The 21,532-nt window shown below is 43.7% G+C and overlaps 1 protein-coding gene across 1 annotated transcript in view; it reads right to left on the reverse strand.

Annotated features, from left to right (window-relative positions):
• Nucleotides 1–965: 965 nt before the first annotated feature.
• The window catches only part of NTSR1 (neurotensin receptor 1), a 59,742-nt gene continuing 39,175 nt past the window's right edge, over nt 966–21,532 (reverse strand). The window contains exons 2-4 of the mRNA XM_074843262.1: nt 15,309–15,510; nt 3,614–3,704; nt 966–1,215 (exon numbers count right to left, since the gene is read on the reverse strand). Coding sequence (XP_074699363.1) covers nt 966–1,215; nt 3,614–3,704; nt 15,309–15,510 — 543 coding nt within the window. The remainder of the gene's footprint in view (nt 1,216–3,613; nt 3,705–15,308; nt 15,511–21,532) is intronic.

Consider the following 21,532-nt stretch of genomic DNA (forward strand, 5'->3'; position numbering starts at 1 on the left):
TGAGGAAGAAGTAAAACTGGAATAAGAATTGGGAAAATCTGAAGGTCTCACAGAATTGGGGCAGGTTGCTCTTATCTCAGCAGCCTGGAGCCCTCATGAGCCTGGAGTTTTCTCACCTTTTAATGCAGGCCAGATAACTGTTCTCCTTGGTAAAAAATAGGATTTGGCTGTATGGCAACAGTAAGGTCTTCCACTTATGTTTGCTTTCAGCATTCCAGCTGGGCACAGTTTCTGTATTTTTGACTTTGCCAGAGATTTTGTTATCTATTGGTGTGGCAGTACTGATACCAGCAAGAGAGGGGGCTCACTGTGCCAGGCACTATATATGCCCTAAAGTGAAAGATGGCCCCAATCCCCCCCGGCCACAGCCACCCCAATCTAGGTAAGGCATCATCTATCATTTAATTTCAAGAAGCCAGAGTGGCTCTCTTGAGCACCTAGGTCATATTAATCGTAATTTAGATATATTTCTAAGATAACCACCTGGCTCCCTGAGTTTTCACTCTTCGTTCATTGAACATCCCATAGATGAGCATGTCCAGTCTCCAAAAACATCCCTTTCTGTTCAAAACTGCTTTCTCTTCATCAGACTCTCTGCTTGGTGCTACCGAGAGACGTGATCTCAAACCCTTGGATGTGGACGTGGCATCTCTGCATTGAGTAAAGGATGAAATGCAGTATGATTTTGCCTAAGTTTAACATCTTTTGGCTTCCCAATTAACACTGCACCTGGATTTACGCCAGACTGAAGTTACAAAACGTGTAGACATTACTCACAAGAGGCAAAGCCAATGCTTTAAAATAACCTCAAAGTTACCGGCAGAATGAAGCCTATTTTTCCAACAAAAATGACTTCGCTAAACACATTTGTGTTACGTGAATTTGGAGACCATGCATGAAAGTCACAGAGGCCTCTCTCAAGGTTTGACTCCACGATGAAATGCATTTCCCTTCCTCCTTTGGCTTCAGTATGTAGTTTCCCTTGTGACCTGGCTGGAAAACGTGTGGTTGCTGGAGATGCTGTTGGATTTCCTGGTGAAGGCCAGTCGTTTCTTCTTCTTCCTCCAGGGCAGGCACAGGAGTGTGAGTGTAGAGAGGAAGATCTGTCGGAAGTTTGCAGACACCAGGTTGTAGAGGATGGGGTTGATTGCTGAACTGACGTAGAAGAGGACGTTTGTCAACATGTAGAAGTAGTGGTAGAAGTTGAAAAGGAAACTGGAAGAACAGATGAAAGAAAAAAAATTAAGTAGAGTGTGGAGAACTGATATATTTCAAAGTCACACGGGTGAGAAAATATGAGCTGTTTTTTCAGCTAACCTTTCTTGGCTGGGGATGTGAGCTTACTATTGGGAGTCAGTGCATGAGCCACCAGGAAAACATCTATGTTTTCAACTGGGACTGGCCAAACGTAGGTCAAATGCCTCTGCAAAGGTCTTGCCCCAATGACTAGCAGTTAGAAATGTATGTATGCCCCAGGTCTGGATGTGATATTTACCATGTGCATTCATTTCGTCTTCAAAAATAGACATGCGTGAAACCGAGAAGCCAGATGGAAATTTGTTTCTGTGTCATGCATATACATTAGCTTGGCTTTCTGGCTGCAGTTCTGGTCTACAGAGCCTGCAAAAGAGCCAAGATCCAGTAACAGATGCAGCTCTCTCCTCCCCCCGGCAGTGAGAGCTGCATCAGCTCGTTCAATGTGTCCCTGGGTTGGGATTTGTCTGTAATCTGGGATAGCAGTCTCTATTCTGGGGGCAAGTTGATGATAGCAAGCTTTTGAAACATATCCTGACCATCACAATATAATGTTTTCAACTAGAATTGGTTGAAAATGCTTAGGTTGTTATTTTTTTTTCTTTTGGAAATATCTTTCCTTTGGACAACTGAGATCAACAGCTCTGGTCTGGTAAAGGGTTTATAAACAATGTAGGTCACATTTTCAGGAAGATGTTCCTCAGGATCATTTATTTCAGTGGAAATTGCAGACCTTTTTGTTAGTCTGAGCACTGTCTAACAAAAGATAAATAGATGTGTGCTGGAGTACATCACCAGTCCCTCCACACCCCCTCAGCACTGCCAAGTACTGCATGGCTCATCCAGCTCTTGTAACCAGAATTTCTCTATACAGTTGTGAAGAATTAATATAGCAAAAAAATTTCTCTTCTTCAGGGGCAGGCACATGCATTAATAAATGAACACATCAAGCTGCTGCAAGCTCTTGATTAGCTACCATACTGATAGTTCACCATTCATAACATGCCTGTAAATTCAATGTTTTCCTAAAATCACTCATGGCTTTTAAAAGAAGAAAAAATATGTGAATGCAACCACAATGCATAAATTCACACTAACTGCAGACAGACTTCTCTACCCCTCTTGCTCAAAGCAAATGCAGTCGTTACATAATTGATTGCTGCTTTAAGTGCTTTTCATATAGGAAAGCAAACAAGAAACAACAGTTTGTCCCAGTGTGTGCCTACAGCTCTGTTTTTATGACTGAAGATAGGTTTTGGTTTTTACTACGGATGGATGTACAGTTCCATTCAGTAGACTGCTATATTGTAAATTACAATTTTTTGTGCTTGCAAATGAAATTTTAATGTCTCATAGTTGCTCTGCTTTTTGGTATTGTAGATTTTATTTTATTTTTTTTTTCTTTTCCTGTTCATTGCAGGAAACAGACCTGGTCCCAGAGAGAAGAGGGACGTAACACTGTGGGAGAAAAGACACATTTTCCCTGAGCACATCTCGTGGTGTCTCAGGCTACCTGGGTGTGTATCCTGAGATGGCATTAATGCTTAATTGCGTATTTAAAATGGAGGATCGGTTCTGTGGCTGCTTTGCTGAGGAACCTGGCCTGACATGACAGAAAGGCTGCATGGAGCTGTCTGTGTGCCCTTGCAATCCGTGAACCATGCAGAAGCATTCAGTGTAGGGGTACAATTATCCCTAATTTCTCTGAGAATCTGGACGTTTTCTAATCAGCGGCAAATGCTAGTATTTAATTTTGATCCATTCCCTCTAAAACCCAGTAATTACCCTGCCCCAGACTCAATGAGCAGCGCAGTTATTTCCCTACCTGTGCAATCTCTCCTGTCATTAAGGGAACGTGGCGTCATGGAGCTAAATGGTGTGTTAACAGGAGCTGCTCCATCTTAGAGCGGGTGATCGATATCTCTGCCACAGAGACAGCAATCCTCTTCGGATGTATAAAACCCCCCTGTCCAAATGTCATTTCGTCAAGGGCTGTCAGAGGTGGATATCCATTGCTGTTGTTAACGGGGGCGATTCTGTGGTCACAGCCACAGAAGGAGGAAGGGCATGATGATGCATTTTGGTTCAAGCTAATGCTTCCTTCACCCACGCCCGGGGGATTTAGATGATAAAACTAGGACTCTTAATTTGGCTGGCAAACTCAGTAAGAAATCCAAAAGAAAAAAAAAACAACAAGTAGGAGGTTGAGGCTTTAACTCCCTGTGTGGAGAATGCCTTTTCTCCCAGATCCCCACCTCCATCCCCCCGTGTGCTGGTGCCCCGGCAGCCCCAGCTCCAGCCCTGACCCCACACCCCATCCTGGCATGGGGGAGAGCTTGTCCCCTGTGTCGTGACTCACTCTGTCCAGTGACTGGAGGGGACATAGCAAAACATGAGACGCCGTATGTGATAAGGGAGCCAACAGACCACGAAAGCAATCACCACAGCACCTGCAAGGTATGAAAAAAGCCCATTACTTTTGTGAGCGATTCTTCATTGGGGGTGAAAAAGAGATCTGCCTGTGTGGTGTTTATCACTGTAAACTGTTTTCCTGTAAACTGGTCCCCACTTTGTTCTCCTATTGCTGTCGTGCAAAGAATTAATAACCCTGAGGGACAACTGGCCTGCAAATGCCGGTAAAAACAAGCATAACAGAAATAACAGAAAATAGCATGGGGGCAGTGACATGAACAAAAGAAGGTGTGATACAGATAAAGGACTGCTGATGCCTAGTTCAGACACTGGCTTAAATGAAACTGTATTTGCATCCGTCCTTGTGTTTCGTGCCCTTGTGGCACTGGGTATGTTGTCCAAAGTATTCACAGAGACAGCTAATGTATGTTTTTCATCCAGGTAGACAGGGAACCAGGGACACTATAATTCCATCAGTTTGTTACGTGGAGCCACTGGCCGCAGTCCCCGTGGTGCTGGGGATCATTAAACAGCCTCAGGAGCTGCTTTCTGGTGGCAGGGCTCGTCCTTTTGCTCTACGTTTGTGCAATACCTGAGACAGCGATTACAAGACGTTTGGGTCTGGATATTAGCATAATAAAAATGATTAATTAAAGGGTAAGCAGAGAAAGACAATATGTTTTTTTCTTTCCAGATTCCTACTGAGGGACATCAAACAATGGAAAATAAAATGCAACAACTCTGAAGGATAAAAGTGCCGTTGGTACAGTGGGTTTGTCAATCTAGATTAAAAAGTAGATATATCAGGCAATCAAGGGAAAGATTTGTTTCCTTTTGTAATATGCATTTCAACCTCTGTATGAAATGACAGGATTCTGGCAGAATCCTAGCAGGAAATAAAGAAATCTCAGTTAAAACATAACACAATAAAAGACAAGAAGAAAATCAAGGCTAAATAAAATAATTATGTTAATTTTTTATCCCAAATTTGCTCTACAGAGAATAAGGGCCGCATCACTCTTGTCCTCTATGTGACCTGTAAAGGGCTAGGAAGCAGCAAAGCTCTCTCACAGAGCTACGCACCACCCGTGCAATGCAGATTTGGCACGTGGAGGCAAAGGCTGCTTTTCCTTCTCCTTGGGACTGAAAATATTTATGTGGATATGTCCCAAACCCAGATGCCGTCATCCCACAGGGACCATGCCATAGCTCATAGAGGAGATATGCAGAAGACGTGTTTCCCTTGAAAAATGTGGTCCAGGAGGAGCAAGTCTGGCTGCGGTTGCATCTCCCCATCACCGTTACTCAGCCAAGAGGCACAGGGGAGACTTCAGTAACATCATGGGGAGGGAAGTGTCTGTGCCCTGTTTTTGTGGATGTCATCACTAGCAGAGTCACTGCCTAATTTGTACAGAAATTAAATAATTCGTGGTGCCCAGTTCTGTACTCACAGCCTTACTCCAACTCCATGTGTTATCTTTTTATTAAACACATAGCTAACAATGGAGATGGTTATATTCTTTTAGCATCAGGCTGCATGGTGTATGAGAGCATCTTCCAGGAATGCTGAAAAAAACATTTATTCAATAAAGTTTCAGGCAACTGAAGGGACATGTTTTTGGAAAGAAGGCTAGAGAGTCTGTTTTTATTCTCTTGTCCAAGTGAATTCATTATTTCAATCTGAATATTTTTGGCTGCTATATGGTCATTGTGATCACAGATGTAATTCATCACTAGATGGCCCGCAGCTCTTCAGACACCACCAAGTGAATGAATTTGACCTGTGACTGACCCTGCTCCGAGGAGCTTTGATGGGACTTTGATGGGGACAGCCCCTAAGTGACACATGGCACAGGAGAAGTGGGTAGGTCCCCCAGGAAGCTCAGAGGAAGTGCTGGATGCCTGCCTTGCTCTTTCACATTTCTGAGCACCAGCTTTTGGCCACCTCCAGAAATTAATTTCGGTTGGATGCCCTTTGGTTTGCCCTGGATGAAGCCACCCACCCATGATTCCCCAGGAGATCCCTCCCAGTGGCCACAGGAGAAGCGATACTCTCCAGCCTCTCCCCCTCCATCCATCAGCATCGGGCCAACAGGAACGAGCCAACATCACAGCTCCAGTCCATCTGCTTCCCCAGTGCCTGTACAGGATTAGCTGGATTTTCAGGCTGTGAAAGCAGCTTCCCAAATGGCTCCCAACACAAGTTCATTTGTGAACATCATAATTTTTGCAGAAACCTTCATGCACTGGCACTTCCCAGCTGCTTCCCCCTGCATGCAGCTCTTTAAGAATGGCAGGATCTGGATTATTTTTACAGCCAATTTTAAGAGTCTCACACATATGGCTGTTAAATTTAGCAACAGGTTAAATGAAAGTGGTTTTCTCCTGGTAAAGGATATCTGCTTCTGTTGCTCAGACAGTGCTGTGTCAAATAATATGGAGGCAAGGATCTATAGCAGCAAAAACTCATATTGAGAGAAATATGTGCTTAACCTCAGCAAACGAATAGTCAATTAAGTAATCTGTGGTAATTCTGTAATATCACATGCAATCACTCTGCAATTAAAACTCTATTAAACACATAGCTAAGTGCATTGGAGACACTTATGGTCTGATTTGGAAATCCCAGCTGGGTAGCACGCTGTGCAGCTCTGTGCTGCCAGCCTCTGCCCCGCAGATTAGGAGACCCTGACCTGTATTTGTCACCCTTAAACCCGTATGTTTCAATTTTATCATACAAGAGATCAAGCAGATTTAGGGTGGCAATCCTGTCCCATTGGGTCCCCTCCCCAGGGATGAATATGAAATGCGGGAATATGTTAAATTTTGTCTAATTCAGAATAAAAGTGTTCTTTTCTCCCAGATACCTGGTGCCTTTTGCTGCTGTCTTGTGCCTCCGTGAGCACATGCTTAGCAAAACGGATAAGTTATAAAATAAATGCTGGTCAAAATGGCTGACAAAATTATTTTTTATTATTATTATCAGCATCTAGGACATGTTCTCCATCATCAAAGGCTTCACACAGGGGTTTCTTTGGGGCAGTAAGATGGAGCAGGTCAGCCTGGAGCTAAGCACTGCAGGGGAAGGATTTGACCCAACACGTGATGGGGGTGACTGTCCAGGACAGTGTTTGTGAGGTTGGAGATTTCATGCCTCTATTTGTTTTACTAAAAATAAACCAGACCCATCCCTCACTTCTAACTAATTCAATGCAGTTTTAATAGGAGTGGGGCTGCTCCATGAATTTCTGATATTTCCCACATTTGAACAGATGAGGTGCCAAACCTGCAGATCAGCCCAGGGCTGGGGAGAGGAGAGGGGACCCGAGCAAGCCAACCCCGGTGTGCCAGGGATGCCGGGGAACGAGCCTTCCATGAAGCTGTGTCTTCATTTCCCTTCTAACTCAAACTCTTAATTTAAACATGTATTAAAACCTGAATTATCGCATCCTGTGCCTTTCTATTTTGTCTTATAATGGCTGTATTCTCTGCCTGTTTGAACTGCATCCCAAGGAAGAAGGGGAGAGAGGAAGGAGGAGCGGCAGAGGACGAGCACTTGTTTGTTTATTGCGCAGGAAGTCCTGCAGAGGGAAACATAAATTTTGAGTGACATCTTTTTCATTGTGCAAAAGAAGATTTAAACTGTGCCAGTCTTGATTTTCAGACTAAACTGGATGTGGAAGCAATCCTGGAAGTTAAATTATATTAGATCTCACTGAGTATTTTATTTTACCTTGTGTGTATCCTGTGGCTGAGGCTGGGAGACAGCCCTTCTCCAGGGCCAACGTCTCGAAAAACTCACTTTGGTTTAGCATGAGCATGGAGCAATATATCGTGTGTAAAAAGACCACAGCGAGTGCTCCGTGGCTGGTTTCACTGAGCACAAGAGCCATGCTCGGGAGGGATTTTTAGCCCCCCTGTCCCTCTTCTGAGGCTCGGAGTGACTCGGGGCACTGGGACAGCGATGGGTGATGTGCCGCTGCTGCCAACTCAGGGGGGGCCCCAGGGATCTGCTACAGTACAAGCATTTTCCTCCTCATTTTAGCTTTTCTATCCCCTCTGGGCTCATGCTAAGTCACAGTCCTGTGGCTCTGGGGTGGCCTTTGGCAAGGGTATCCCTCCATCCTCTCCTTTCTCTCCAGGAGAGGGAGAAAAGAGATGCTGCTCCCTCTTCTAACCACCTCCGCTGCTGCTCACACTTTCAGAGAAGCTCAGATCCATCCTTCCTTGACAGCTTTGTTCAGATTATTTTGGCCAATTTATTTCTTTTTCTCTGCATTTCAAGGGAAGCTGGAAAGCTGGGGAACAACATGTTGTAATTTCTGAGCAAAAGCAGGAGCTGTTTGGGTATGTACTGACCCACCTGAACAACATCTCTCAGCCTTTTCTGTTTCAGCTCATCAGCAGCCAGGTGTCTCCAATGCTGCCCAAGGAATGCACCCTCCAGCTGCTACTAATAACATATATGACAGTGTTATGGGGCTTATGTCAGGGATTTGCATTAATGCTGGTTACTGGAGAAACAGTTTTTGTGTATTCAAAGCTCCTGGGTTTTATATACTTATTTGGTCAATGACATTACAAGAGAATCTCTCACAAAGGGGAGCAAGTGTCACCATGCCATTTGATATGAGAGATGGTAAAAGCTGGGCCAAGTGCAGCTGTAGCTGGTACTCATTAAACCTCAAGGCTCTGTTTATATTAACACAATGCACTACCTGACAGGTTGTAGGCAATATTTATACCAGCAGGCCCCAAACTAGGGTTTACAGGAGCTGCAAGGGTGAGTATGAGCCTAGTAAAATTAAAACTGCTTATGCTGGTATTTGGGTCACAAGGCTGCAGGATTTCCATAAAAGTCAATAAGAGCCAGTGGAGATTGGGGACTATCAGTATGCACCAGTAGTACTCAGGAGAGCAAAGGAGGAGAAACTGGGAATAGCAATGGACCTAGGGAGCCCTGAGCTCCTTTAGACACCACTGAAAACACACAGCATTTGCTGGATACAATCCTCATGTGCTCTTGCACATATTACTGAGCAGTGTAAACATTAGATTTGATTCCTTAATTTCCATTCCCAGCAGCCAGAGATCTGCTTTTTATCTTTCTGTATAATTTTCCTTCTTTTTTTACTACTGTGGGAGGATTGTCTCTTTTTTTTTTTTTTTTGGATTAAGGGGTAGGAGATGATATCTTGCTTGAAAGGAGCCATGTTCCCCTAAATACTTCTTTGTTAATGGCAGTGAGACAGTAAAGTGAATAGAAAAACCTTTTGGCATGCAAAACCAACGTATTTTATTCAGACTATATTGTCCAGTTCTGATTTTCGATGGCTTCAGCTGACAGATTTGAAAATGGATGTGATTTCCTGCCCCTGCTCATGCTGGTGATTAAATCATCCACTGGCACTGGTTTCATCCATAAGGAGCAAGGCAGAAAATGAAGGTTAAAGCTAGCCCATGAACAGGCTCCAACAAGCAGCACATCACTGCTGACTCAGTGCAAATGGGGGTTTCTTCCCCAGTTTCCTTCTAAGGTAATTATTTTTTTGAAAATTAAAGAAAAAGTTGCTTGATTCCATTTAAACTTCATTCGTGCCATTCCCTCTAGGGAGTCCAGGTGTTTGGAGGAGAAGGAAGAAGAAAGAAAGAAAATTTTCCCTTTGAAGGATAAATAAGGGCTCCCATCTTCTCGTCACCAGGTTCAAGGCTCTTTCTATTTGGCAAGATCAGGTATAACCCAAACTAGCATCCTCTGCAGCCCCTTTCTTTCCCCTCCAGTTTTGAGTTTCACGTGTCCTTTGTTCCTCCCAGAACAGTTTCTGCTCGCCTGGGCCTGCATTTACCACATGCTTCTGCAGTGACTAAATCCCTGGCCAGACTTTATGTTTGAAAACCCATCAGTTAGCTTTTTTAAACACTCACACTGACAGGGTTTAACACCTGGAAAATCTGCTTGCTGGGCATGACCAGCCCTAGAGTTGTCTTCAGAGATGCAGTCATGAGCTGGAATCCCAGCAGAAATGCCTTGCCAGCCCGAGCTGCAGTGACAGCAAAGGGACACGTCTTGAGAGACAAGAAAAAAGAGTCTCCCTGTCCCAAGAGGTGCAGCCATCATCCCTTTCTGCTCCTCTGAGGGTGTTTATAGAGCGCGCTGATACTGCTCTCTTTATGTCACTTGGCAGGCTGTAAAGTAAACCCACATGTACAAACAACTCTGGGAAATATATACAACTGTTATATAGCTAATTTATCCTCCTGAATTTCAGTGTGACACTTCAGCTGTTAAACTCGGCTTCCACTCACACTTAATGTCACGGGGGTTTTGCTGAACTCCACTTGGAGTTGCTCAGACTTTTTATTAGGAATACAAACTGCCATGGATTTAGTTCCTTTCTTGCAAAAGAAATGATTCATGGACAAATCTTGATTTCCTTAAAATATAGGAATTATGAAATACAACTGTTTAAGGAGCAGATTTTCAGCCTGGTGATCTACTGTGTATTGTGGCTGCAAAGTATTAGCTTATTAGCTATTTGTTATTCCTGTTTGTGGGGGGGTTACACTAAACCTCATAGCAATATTCTCCTCCTGAAACAGAAAGCTCAGACTTGGAACACTGATGAGGAGAAATGAATGAACTCTTCAAAAGTTATTAATGCACAAATTAATGAAATGCAGGCCACGTGGGTACTTCATTAATACTTGGCCTTTGTCTAGTATTACTTGAAGAAATGCAGAGACCCCAAAATAATAATTTAAAAATTCTTAGATGTTCAGTAAAAAACATAGGAGACTTCATCTCCTAAAGAGCATCTTATCAAGGCATCATCCAGCCAGCTGTGGGACACTGGAGGATATTCTTTTAATTGGTTAAACCTCTCTAAGTGTTTTATAATTGCTTTCACTAAGAAGCTTCTGTAATGGAGCAAATGCTACCCGGAAATGATTACGTTTTAATAGGCTTAGCCAATGTCCACCCAGGGACATGAAAGGCCTCCCCTTGATGTCCATCAATTTGTCTCAACATTGTTATCAGAGCTCAGTAACTCCTTACTCCCATCCATGGTGGGAACTCATCCTGACAGGCAGTCGGGGATATGTTGAGGGCTGCTCAGAGGGCTGGTGTCACAAAACTGTCCCCTTTCTAGAAGACATTTTGGCCAAACAGTGCTTTCAGCCTGAGCCAAGCTCAAATATGCCCTGAATTTTGAGCAGCTGTTTAGAAATGTGAGACTGAGGTGGGGGAGATTTGTACTGCCCATGTCTGGATACAGTATGTAACGGTCTGGGGGGTGTATGTGAGGTTTTACCTGCTGAAGGCTGCTTATTCTGAAGGGGGTGTGTGTGCATGTGTGTGTTGAAGATCTATTTAGGATGTTATCAAATGATTGGCATATCAGGCTATGCAATTGGAGAAGCTTCACCCTTCTGTGAAGCATCACACAGCGCCCAAGAGACTCAGCTTCCCAGCACTACAATATAGCCAAAGAATCATAACAAAAAAAATGAGGTGGTTTTTAACTGGGGAAATGGAAGGAATATTGGATGGATGAAGGAGGGTATGAAATCTCTTGGCAGGAGGTATTTTTAACAGCAGCACTGATGCAGACGTTGCCCTGTTATCCTCGCAAAAAAGCTGGGAAGATGCCAGTGCCTCGAGCACTCTGAATTTGGATCCTCACACCTGGTGAACGCTGACAGCAGAGAGGGAATTACAATCAGAAATCACATGCTTAATGAATTAATAAGGTGACTCCCAGGCAGCAGGGCTGACACATTCCTTGATCCTGATCTCCCTAATTATTTTGTACATGACCAAAGTCAGACAGAGCCAAGAAAATACATAAATGTTACCAAAGAGGAGGAAAATGATGTGGATTTTTTGAATGAAGCTGTTAGCCTGACCACTTTTAGCTCCTATTTCAGTGTAAATAAATACATAAGCTCAGTAGATCTGCAGGAAGGAAGGGAGGTGTTGGCTGCTCTGATCTCATCCAACAGCTCTGCACACCATGAACTGCAAAAATTTATTTTCTGAGCATTAGTTTTACAAGTTCTGAGACATTTCACCCTTAAAACAAAATCAAGCTTTCTGTACTTCAGGCCAAAGTTCACTTTTGGAAATGGAAAATACTTTGACCCCCCCAAGCTCTGATTTTTTGCCAACAATTTTATTAGTGTGGACAAGTGTCATTTTTGTTTTCCCATCCTCTTCCATAAACCAGCCTAGACTGTGTACATGGTTTTAGCTGCCATGGATCCCAGGAAAAATCATGTGCATCCTTGCTTATTTTTTGCTACTTTTCAGACAGCTCAGAGGCCTGGTTTATTAAAAAAAAAAAAAAAAAAGAAGTTGTGAGGAACAGGTGACAAAAGTAAATGTGAATCAAGCACCTCCAGTAATCAAGTGCATCTGCAAAATGAAATGAAGCAGGATTTCACTCAGACTTGCTAGATAAAAAAGCCTTTCTGCACGATGTGGTGAATCACAGACAAAACTGATGATGGATTTCTTATTTGCTGGATCTTCCTCAGTCCAGAAAAGGAGCAAGTGGCTGCTCTCTCATTGCCTTCCCAGCAGGGAAAGGAGCTCAGTCCTGCTGCTGGGGTGGTACTGCAGAGACACACGTGGTATCTGTGCGTTGCTGCCCACCGTGCCATTTCTGAGCCACTTTTGCACCATTTCAGGCTCCGGATAGAAACCCACACTTTTGCTAACTTCTCTCAGCTTTCGCAGTGCATCACAAAAGCAAAAAATTTGCCTGTAGAAGAATAAAATTAAGCTTATTGTTCAGAGAAAGAAGGGCTGTTTTTCAGTGCCTCCGAGCAAATGCGGACCTGTCGGTGCGGGGTGCTCTTCCACCACCACCAAGCAATGCCGGGGGAATGGCAAGTGTAAATTTAGGTCTCTCTCTTATTATTCATGAAGAACTCTCTCTTCTTGATGTTACTAAAGAGTATACAATACTAAAAGAAGAGAGAGAGGTGTGAGATGTTGTAGTGCAAGTGAGAAAAGGCAGCTTCTCGCTTAATGGCAGTAGGCAGAAGCGTTAAGAAACAGAAAAAGATAGCAGGGAACCAAGGGACTTGCATGGCCCCATCCTTGCAGGCTCAGTGCTGAAGCAAGGCTCACTGCTTGTGGATGGTGCAGAGACAGTAAATAAACACAGCCCAACGAGGTAATTACGGGGAATTTAATGTCTTCCAGGTTTTTCTCTCCTTTTCTCAGTAGGGATTTCCCAGCGTGGTGTTTGAAGCTGGGATGCACGTGGTGGCTTGCCTATGGCATGGGCATGGGACACAGCCCTGGTGAAACACAGCTGGAAAAATCTCATGGAGGTTCTTGGTGCCTCCTCTAGGGATTTATTTCCTTGTTGAAAATGGGGCTTTGGCCAAAGCGCTTCAGCTCCCAAGAGCTTTGCCATGGAAAGCAGCGGTCAGAAAGCTTGCTGCTAACGAACTCTCACTATCTAATGTGCAGGAAGACTCTCACAGTTTAAAACCAGTATTGCCATACTTTGTTAGATTTTTTTAGGTACTATTTTTGAACAGCTTTTGCTTTATCATCTCTCAGTTTAAGCTACCAGATTCTTTAGTCTTTTCCTCAGTTTATTTAATTAAGCCATCCAGTATTTTGCAGTACAGCTCAATTCCTGGGTGCAGTATCTTTTATTTAACCTTTGTCTGAACCAAAGCTCTGCAGAAAAAGAAAAGGAATAAAGCGATATACGCAAGGCTTAAGTTGTTGTTGACTAAATCATTAAAATGCTGGGCTAGTTTTGCTTTTTCAGAGAGTCTCTGTGTGTGAGCAGGTCTGTTCTCTAGCTTTACATATCAACAAGCAAAGGCAAAAGAAAAGGATTATTTGCAATTAACCTAAATGTGATAGCTTGGAAAAATAAAAAATGAATTGAATCTCTTTCTGTCTTCATCCATGGAGATCACAGTTCTGTCTAGTTTCTCCATGAAGGTATGAATACCTCCCTGAGCAGTTCATAAATAGCCACTTGTCCTCCCAGCTATCAGTGTTGAGACATGCAAACGTAAACCCTTTATTGAGTGTGAAATATAGACATTTTCCAGAACAAGGCTTGGGAATTTGTCTGAAATATGCTTAGATAGCCAGCCCCCAAAGGGCTGCAAAATTTAGTTTAAAATTTTTTAAAAATTTCTGCTACATACTAAGTTGTCTTGGGGCAAAAAATGTCTTTTTTTGAATATTGTGATTAGCTGGGTCAGAGGCTGCAAAACATTGGGTGCAACATCTGGTGGGAGAAGGTAAAGTGCCACTCACAGAAGGGTGCTCACACGTCCTTGGGAACTCTGCTGAGTTTATAGTGAGACATTTGACCCCCAGGAAAGGCAATAAATCAGAGTCACCTTACCCCAGTGCTGAGCACTTGACTTGAGGGGATATTTGTGCAAGAGGGGAACAGGGGAATTCTCTCAATGTAGACCACAGAGCGATTGCCCCTGCCACTCTCTTGCTCCAGGTTTTCAAGTGTGCACTGGAGTTATTTCTGGGGTATTATAAAACATCAGGTGTATGGGATTATGTGAGGAATGTTTTGCCATCAAATCAGTTTTGCTATTATTAGAGTTTTGAAGAGGAGAAACATTAGGAAGAGTCTGAATTAATCAAGAATATCTTTTAGAAAATCTGAGTAACTTGTCCATTTCTTTCTTCCTAAGAGAGAGGAAAATTGAAATCTGTATTAAAGCTGTGATCGATTGTGAGAAACTTTTCTCCTGTGTGTGTATCGTCAGGGCAAAACTGATCTTCCCCACACCTCTAATGAAGCAGAGAGCACCTTCAGAGCAGCTCCTGCTTCTACCTTGGGAGCAGGGGAAGGAAACCATCAACACCAGATTTTCAAAGCCTCTGATTGTAACAGCTGAGAGGAATTTGCACATCTGATTTACCATGGGCAATGCCAGGGGGGCTGCATACCCTGTGCTATGTGTCCACTCTAGCTGAGCTCGTCAAACCCAATGCCATGAAATAAGTTTGGGTTTAAAACTACATCATCCCCTGGTCACACTCAAAGCCTAAAACCAGCACCACCTGAAAGAGGGGTGTTCAGGCTGGAGCTGGCCAGGACTAGAAAAAGAAACAGGGAAGCTTGATGTTATCAAGTTGTTTCTGTTTTGCTGAATAGGAAATATATTTAAATGTGAATTTTTTTTCCTCAACTTCTCCCCCATTGTGCACAATTAATTAAATAATACTTAAATCTCTCTCTAGCTTCCTTTCCCTATAATATTTTTTTTTTAAAAATCCCTTAAGGGAAGCTTAGGACTCAGAAAAGTGACTCTGGGAGAAAAAGATGATGGTGGAAAATAGAGGATAAAATTTCCTACAAAACTGTTAGTGACTCAGCAAGAAATAGATCAAGAAGAAGAGAGACAAAGAGAACAAACAAATTTATTTTCCAAAGTCTGGGGCTTTGAGACAAGAACTGGACACTTTTGGCAAATGTCAAAGTGTTTGGGGGCAATTTGCATTTCCAAAAAGAGCTAATTTTAATTTAAAATATGTTTCGAGTGAAAACGTTTACCAGTTTCAACCTATTACTCTTCAGATTCTATTTACTTAGACACCTCTAGCCAGTTCCATGCCAAAACATGGGAATACTTACGTAGGACCCTCACGCCGTGCTTCAAGGCTTGCACGCGGCTGGGCTCCATGGACATGCTGAGCATCGTCTGCTGCCCGCCGATGGTGCAGACCTGGTTTTCTTGGGCAGCCTGCCTGAACATGACCATGAGCTGGTTGGCGATGATGGTGTTGAGCACAGAAATGACGACCATGGGGAACACGAAGGAGATGAAAGTGTTGACCTGTGGGGGAGAGATGTGGCACGGTCAAGGGATGAGATGGATCAGTGGAGCAGGAGATTGTGGTTTATTTCTCAAAGCAACAGAGAAACAGCCTGCAGTGGAAATCTTTTCCCTCCTTTTACACTGCTGGCTTTGGGTTTTGAAGGCTTATTGCACAGAGGGAAAACTCAACCACCACTGACATACATTCATTCATATGGGTCAACACTCAAAAAAGGCAAATCCATTCGCATCCAATTATGTTGTCTTCCCCTTTTCAGTGCAGTTCATTGCCAGAAATGTCTTGACCGAAACATACCATTGATCTTTTCATCTCGTGAACAGCAGGATGCTTCTTACCTTTCATTGTGCGTAGCGTGACTTCTAAATAGCAGTATGTTATTGTATTTTTTCTTTATTATGAGCACTCCTTGAGATCTTTTTAACTTTATTTTTTGTGTTCTGCCCTTTCCTTGTAGATTTAATGACAGCATTTTGTTATCTCATAACCAAATTATCCAATAAACCTTGTGCCTTAAAGGATTAAAATTGATCAGAATAAACAAGTGGAAGTTGTAATGGTTTTAGTACAAATGATTTGATTACTACAGTTTTGATAAAATTAAATGGAGGATCAAATTAAGCAGTGATTGAATCAAGTGGAAGTCACTGTTTGTGTCAAATAAATGCAGGAAGGCTTTGTGAGGGCCTTGCGGGCTGTCTAGAAACCCCACTGGAGCTGAGCTTACCAAATGGCAGCCCAGGGAAATAGAGGCATGTGTAGGATTTACTTGCATGTCTGTGGCAAGGCTGCCATGGTGGGATGGCAAGCTGCCGTGGTCGGTGGCAAGCTGCCGTGCTAGCCCTCCCTTCAGCATGGAGGGCCTGGGTGCCCATGGGGCTTGTCCTCTCCACTGTACGGCTCAGGAGGAGGCTCAGCACATCGCTGAGATGAAATTGGGACAAATCAGAAGCCCCTTAAATTTTTAAAATTTCAAAATTTTAACAAGAATTAAATCGTGTGCTGCAAATCACCGTGGAAGCAATTTTATTAAAAGCGCTAAAACGACAAAAAGATAACACTACTAAAACCAGTAGGGAACTTTGCCCTGTGGCAGAGTTACAAGACATGCTGACTGTCCTCAGATAGCCACATATCTTACACCTCAGCGCCCTAAAACACAGAAGCAACCCAGCAAGCCGGTCCAACCCCGCATCCCTCTGCAGACTGCAAAACCAGGGAAGCCTCGTCTACAAACAGGAGCTCCGTCTGCTGGGATGGAGACCTCCCCTCTCCACCCACCCACCCACTCAGGACCATCACCTCAGTGTACAAGCATTTGCTGTACACCCAGTATCTAGTGCAGATGTGTGGCCTCTTTGCTCTGGAGGGATTCAGAATTGCCAGAGATGAATGGAAAGATGGAGACAGAATCCAACCACACCCACAAGATGCTACAGGGGATCCATAAAAGAAAGAAATAAGAAGCTCATAAAGCATATGGGGAACAGGTGCACTGGCAATCAGAAGCACTTAAGTTTCTTTGTTCATAAATCTGAGAAAGATGCAACTCCTCTTTTGGTGAAGACAGGCAGTGTTGTTGTTGCCAAAGTTTTCTTTAGATGGATCAAGTCTCTGTACAGCTTTGCGCTCCAGAGCTCAATGTGTTTAGCAAAAGTACCAGCTGGGTTTCGTCTCTCGCAACCCACATGGTGAGAACATCTCTCGTTTATGCTGGTAATAATAATAGAGCTCCTCTGCCGACTGAAAGAATTCCTAGATATACCCCACCATTACAAGCTGTTAATGGCCTCTTTTGTTAAATATATAGCAGTTTTCTAAGCTTCTAAAAGATCTCACAGGCTACTGCATATAAAGAAGAGTTATCTTTTGGAGTTGCCTTGAGATGCTAAGAAAGATCATTAAGCAGTAGGGTCCAAGTCCTCAGCTGGTGCAGAACAACACAGTTTCACTGAGAGAGTAATTTGTGCTTGTAAAGAACCTACTTCATTTATTTAACCTTCATGATGCAGCTGGGCTGAGCTGGCACATACAGGGGTGAAACGACCTGCTCAGGTTTACCAGATCAGATTAAGAACTGAGCCCTGTTGTTCCCCCACTCTCATTTCTATGGCTTTAGGTGCCGAATGCCCTTGTTGCCTACTGCTGAACAATGTTTGCACATCGGCAAAAGGAAACACTTGACTCTGGAACTGCTTCACTCTGTCACCTGAGCTTCAGAGTTTATTGGCTTTCATTCAAAAACTTCACTCTAGCTATAAATTAGTCTTGCCTAATATAATTACGCAGAACTCAAAAAGTCTTTTCTGAGCTTTCTTTAAAGCCTTGATTCATTCCATAATTGTATTGTAAAGTCTTTAAAGAACTTGGGAAATTGTCTAGAATAGCACTGACTTTCCCTTTTATGAATTGTTATGGTAAAAGTGTGAAAATTGCATGCTTTCTATGAAAGGCTATATTTAAAGATTTTTTCTGTGTCTTGATTTATCCCAGAATTCTCATATAGTTAAAAAAAAATAAAGTCAATATTTTCCCCAGAAGCAGAAGGTTTTAATTTTTGGAAAGAATTATTTGCAAACACAAACTCTCGAGGACCATCAAGGCTAGAAAAGCTAATCCCCCTCCTGCAAACCCTCTGTATTCAGTGTTCTTTCTGGCCAGCTGCTTGCTGGGTTGTGCGAGTCCAGACCCCAGCACACTGTGCACGTCAGTGCAGCAGCACTTCATTTACAGGTGACTTTGCACACTGCTGGAGCTGATGCCACAAACACCTCTTCAAAGCCAGTGGAAAGTTTCCCATCTGCTTCAAGAGGAGCTGGTCTGGGCTCCCAGGACTATATGTTCAAAGGTCTTAGGGAGAAGGAAGACTGGTAGAGGTGTTTAATGGGATTTTTTACAGCACTGAAACTCCTAATATCAGTGGGTCTAAAGTGGCTACGACTGTCAGTGAACACCTATGGGAGCATTTAGGTCCTTATATATCTTTACAGATCGCTCTGTCCCTGGGAAGGAGGATTTAGACAGTGTCCAGGTTAATTTTTGACATGAAAGTCTTGGGCTTTATGTTGGTTTAGAGTGGAAAGGACAGCTTGTGTGATACTGGATCTAAACTAATTCAGGGTTGTTTGGATACACAAGCAAAGTGGTCTGGCCTCATCTCTGCTATCACCAAGCATGGTTCAGTGTGAGCCTCCTCTCTGTTAAAACTGATGTGTTTTTATCAGTGTAAACACACCAGATCTGAGGTTTCTGCTCCGCACCACGATGGACAGTGACGTGCAACATGAGCAGAGTGCAGAAGCACAAAGCTGTGCATGGAAAGGCTTAGCACTGGCTGCTCTCTAGTGTAAAAAAAACCCAACACCATAGACCCTGCGACTGTGTGTTAAATCCTCATGAAAAAAAAAAAAAAAAAGAAAATCCAATACTACAATGTTTGCCACTGGCAGGAGAGAATGAAACACTAACCCACTTCCATGCTGCTGTCGCTCCTGTAATCAGTGCTGCCCTAAAAGCCATTCAAGCACCAGACTGGCAGCATCTGTGGGATGGGATTAGTCCTCAGGACCAAATCATCTTTTGTCTTGTACAGAACAACAAGCTTCCCTTCCAGCACTGCCTGAGCAGTAACGCTCAGAGACCTGAATCACTCTTCACTGGCTGCGCTGTGCAGGACGGTGACAACGTGGGTGCTGTCTGAGGGTGAGGTCCCAGCAGAAATCTCTGCCTGGATCCCATCGCCATGAGGGCATGCCTGAGATATCTGTCACCTGATGGATGTGAAGATGTGGCAGAGACACCCGCTGTGACTCACCCAGTCCTCAGAGGTACCACACCTTCACAGCACCCCAAGGGGGTGACACTGACCTTCCCAGCCCCGTCTTGGTGGCCATGGGGGACCTGCCCTGCTCAGGCCCTGAGCCTCCCCGGCTCGCTAACAATGATACACTTTTCATCCCAGCTTTCTCTTAGCCCTCTATTGCCAAAGGTGATTTTAATTCCAGCCAGAACATGAAGCATTAAAATTATACAGAGTTTTGCAGGACACAGAAGACACAGCAAATGCAGGGATGGGGCTTCATAAGCTCATGAGAGACAAATGGAAATTTATGTAAATTAAGTCACACTTCTGGAAGGGAAAAAAAGCAGCTATCAGCCTCTCTAAGTCAGCTCAACAAAAATCAGACTTTGCGTGAGACTAGAGAATTCAGCATGATGTGAGATTTCTTCTTCCTTCCAAACAGGAGCGTGGGAGAGACATGGGGGAAGGGACCAGAAAAATCAAGTGACACAAAAGCAGAAGCCAGTTCTTGGATTTGCAACGCTTCCTAAATCTTTTGTATGGAAAACTGCTCCCCTGGCTCTGCTGAGCTTCATGCTGATGTGATTTGCTTTTGCCAGTTCGTGCCTCCAATTATTGGGCTGCCGTGGTTTCCCTGGGTTACCACTAAAAGCAGACATCAGCTCGCTCGCAACGGTGATGGAGAAGATGAGCATAGAACTTCACCTAGGGTCTCCCCAGAGGGCTTAAATGTGTCCTGTAAATCAGAAGTTTGCGAAGGTTTATTTTTTTGTGCTCCAAGGTGACTTCTGGAGGAACAGACTCAAAGGGCACTTTGGAAGAAGATGGTTTTTCAATCCCTCCTACAAGCCCAGACTTTTATCTTATATGTATCTGAAGGGGAGGAGGGGAAATACTGCGTCTGTTACAGGCATTCACAGGTCACCTTTGCTGCCAGCAAAACTCAGTCGTCTGAGTCACCTACAGCGACTGTTCCCATGGTCAGTGCTTTGAAGGGGTACAGAGCTGTTATTGAGTGTTTGAGGTTGCTTTACGAGGTCTTGAAGCACTCAATTGGTTAAAAGTAAAAAAATTAGGCTAAAGGCTCTTCCTGGAGATATAGTAGAAAGTTAAACACCTCCACTGGAAGTATTTTAATAAAAAAAGCCAAGAACCAGAACTACTCATAATATTTTCATTGAAAGAGTTTTGATGAGAAAATGTTCCTTTACTGCGATCGTAAAAGATTCCAGAACTTGCTGACTGTGTTTTTCCTTAGGCCTTTTTTCTAAATAAGTAGAAGAAGTCCCACAAAGCAAATGAAGCATGAAATGCCGGTCGCAGCCGCACGGTGCGCTGCACCACACCAGCGTGTCCCACAAAGTGGCAGCTGGAATCCCCTGGCAGCAGGAACAAGACCCTCAGAGTGGGTGTGGGGAGCAGCTAAGATTTAGGGATAATTTTAACCCTGGGTTATGACATATTGTGGAGATGTTCCCTGATAAATGAGGTGACAGCAGAGTCCAACTCTTGGTCTCTGTCAGTGCCAGGTCTCCAGAGACACAGCCCCTTCCAGCAGTGAGCTGGGATGCTCAGAGTAATTTTTCCACCTTCCTCTTCAGGAATGTGAAAAGGATGATTAAAACAGAGAGAAGTGTGGATGATGGTGAGCTGGCAAAACCTCACCTGGACTGACTAAGCTTCTCTCATACTTCATTTCTCTGTGGCAGGCCTGCCTGCGGGCTGGGAAATGCTATGAAGTGGCTGTCAGCCTTTTTGTTTTCTGCTGCGGAGGATTCTCAGCGCAGAGACTCTCCTCGGGTCCAGCCACCCCTTGAGGACATGCCTGGGGAAATGGTTGAGAGACTCAAAAGGACCTGAAAACTATCTCAGGAGGAGATTAGTCTTTGCTGGTTTCCTGGAAGTGACGACAGAGGGGACTGAGGATGCAGGGTATCCTTTGATTTGTGGTTTTGAGCAAATCAATTAAACCACATAGCTGGGATTTAACAATCTACCACATTCTGGTTCACCTCATTTCCAATGGAAATGAAAAGTAAATTATCCTCCCCCTGACTGTGGAGGCAGTATTGTTAGCATATGTCAATCAGAAAAGCACATTCTGCTACATCAACATTCGGCTGCCAAAAAATCTTATTTGACTAAATGTACTTTACAAAATTACCAGTTATCTCACTCAGTAGCTGGAATTAGCATTTTTTTAACCACCCAGTGGATAA

The sequence above is a fragment of the Strix aluco genome, chromosome 17 (assembly GCF_031877795.1).
Source record: "Strix aluco isolate bStrAlu1 chromosome 17, bStrAlu1.hap1, whole genome shotgun sequence".
In the NCBI taxonomy this organism is placed as follows: Eukaryota; Metazoa; Chordata; class Aves; order Strigiformes; family Strigidae; genus Strix; species Strix aluco.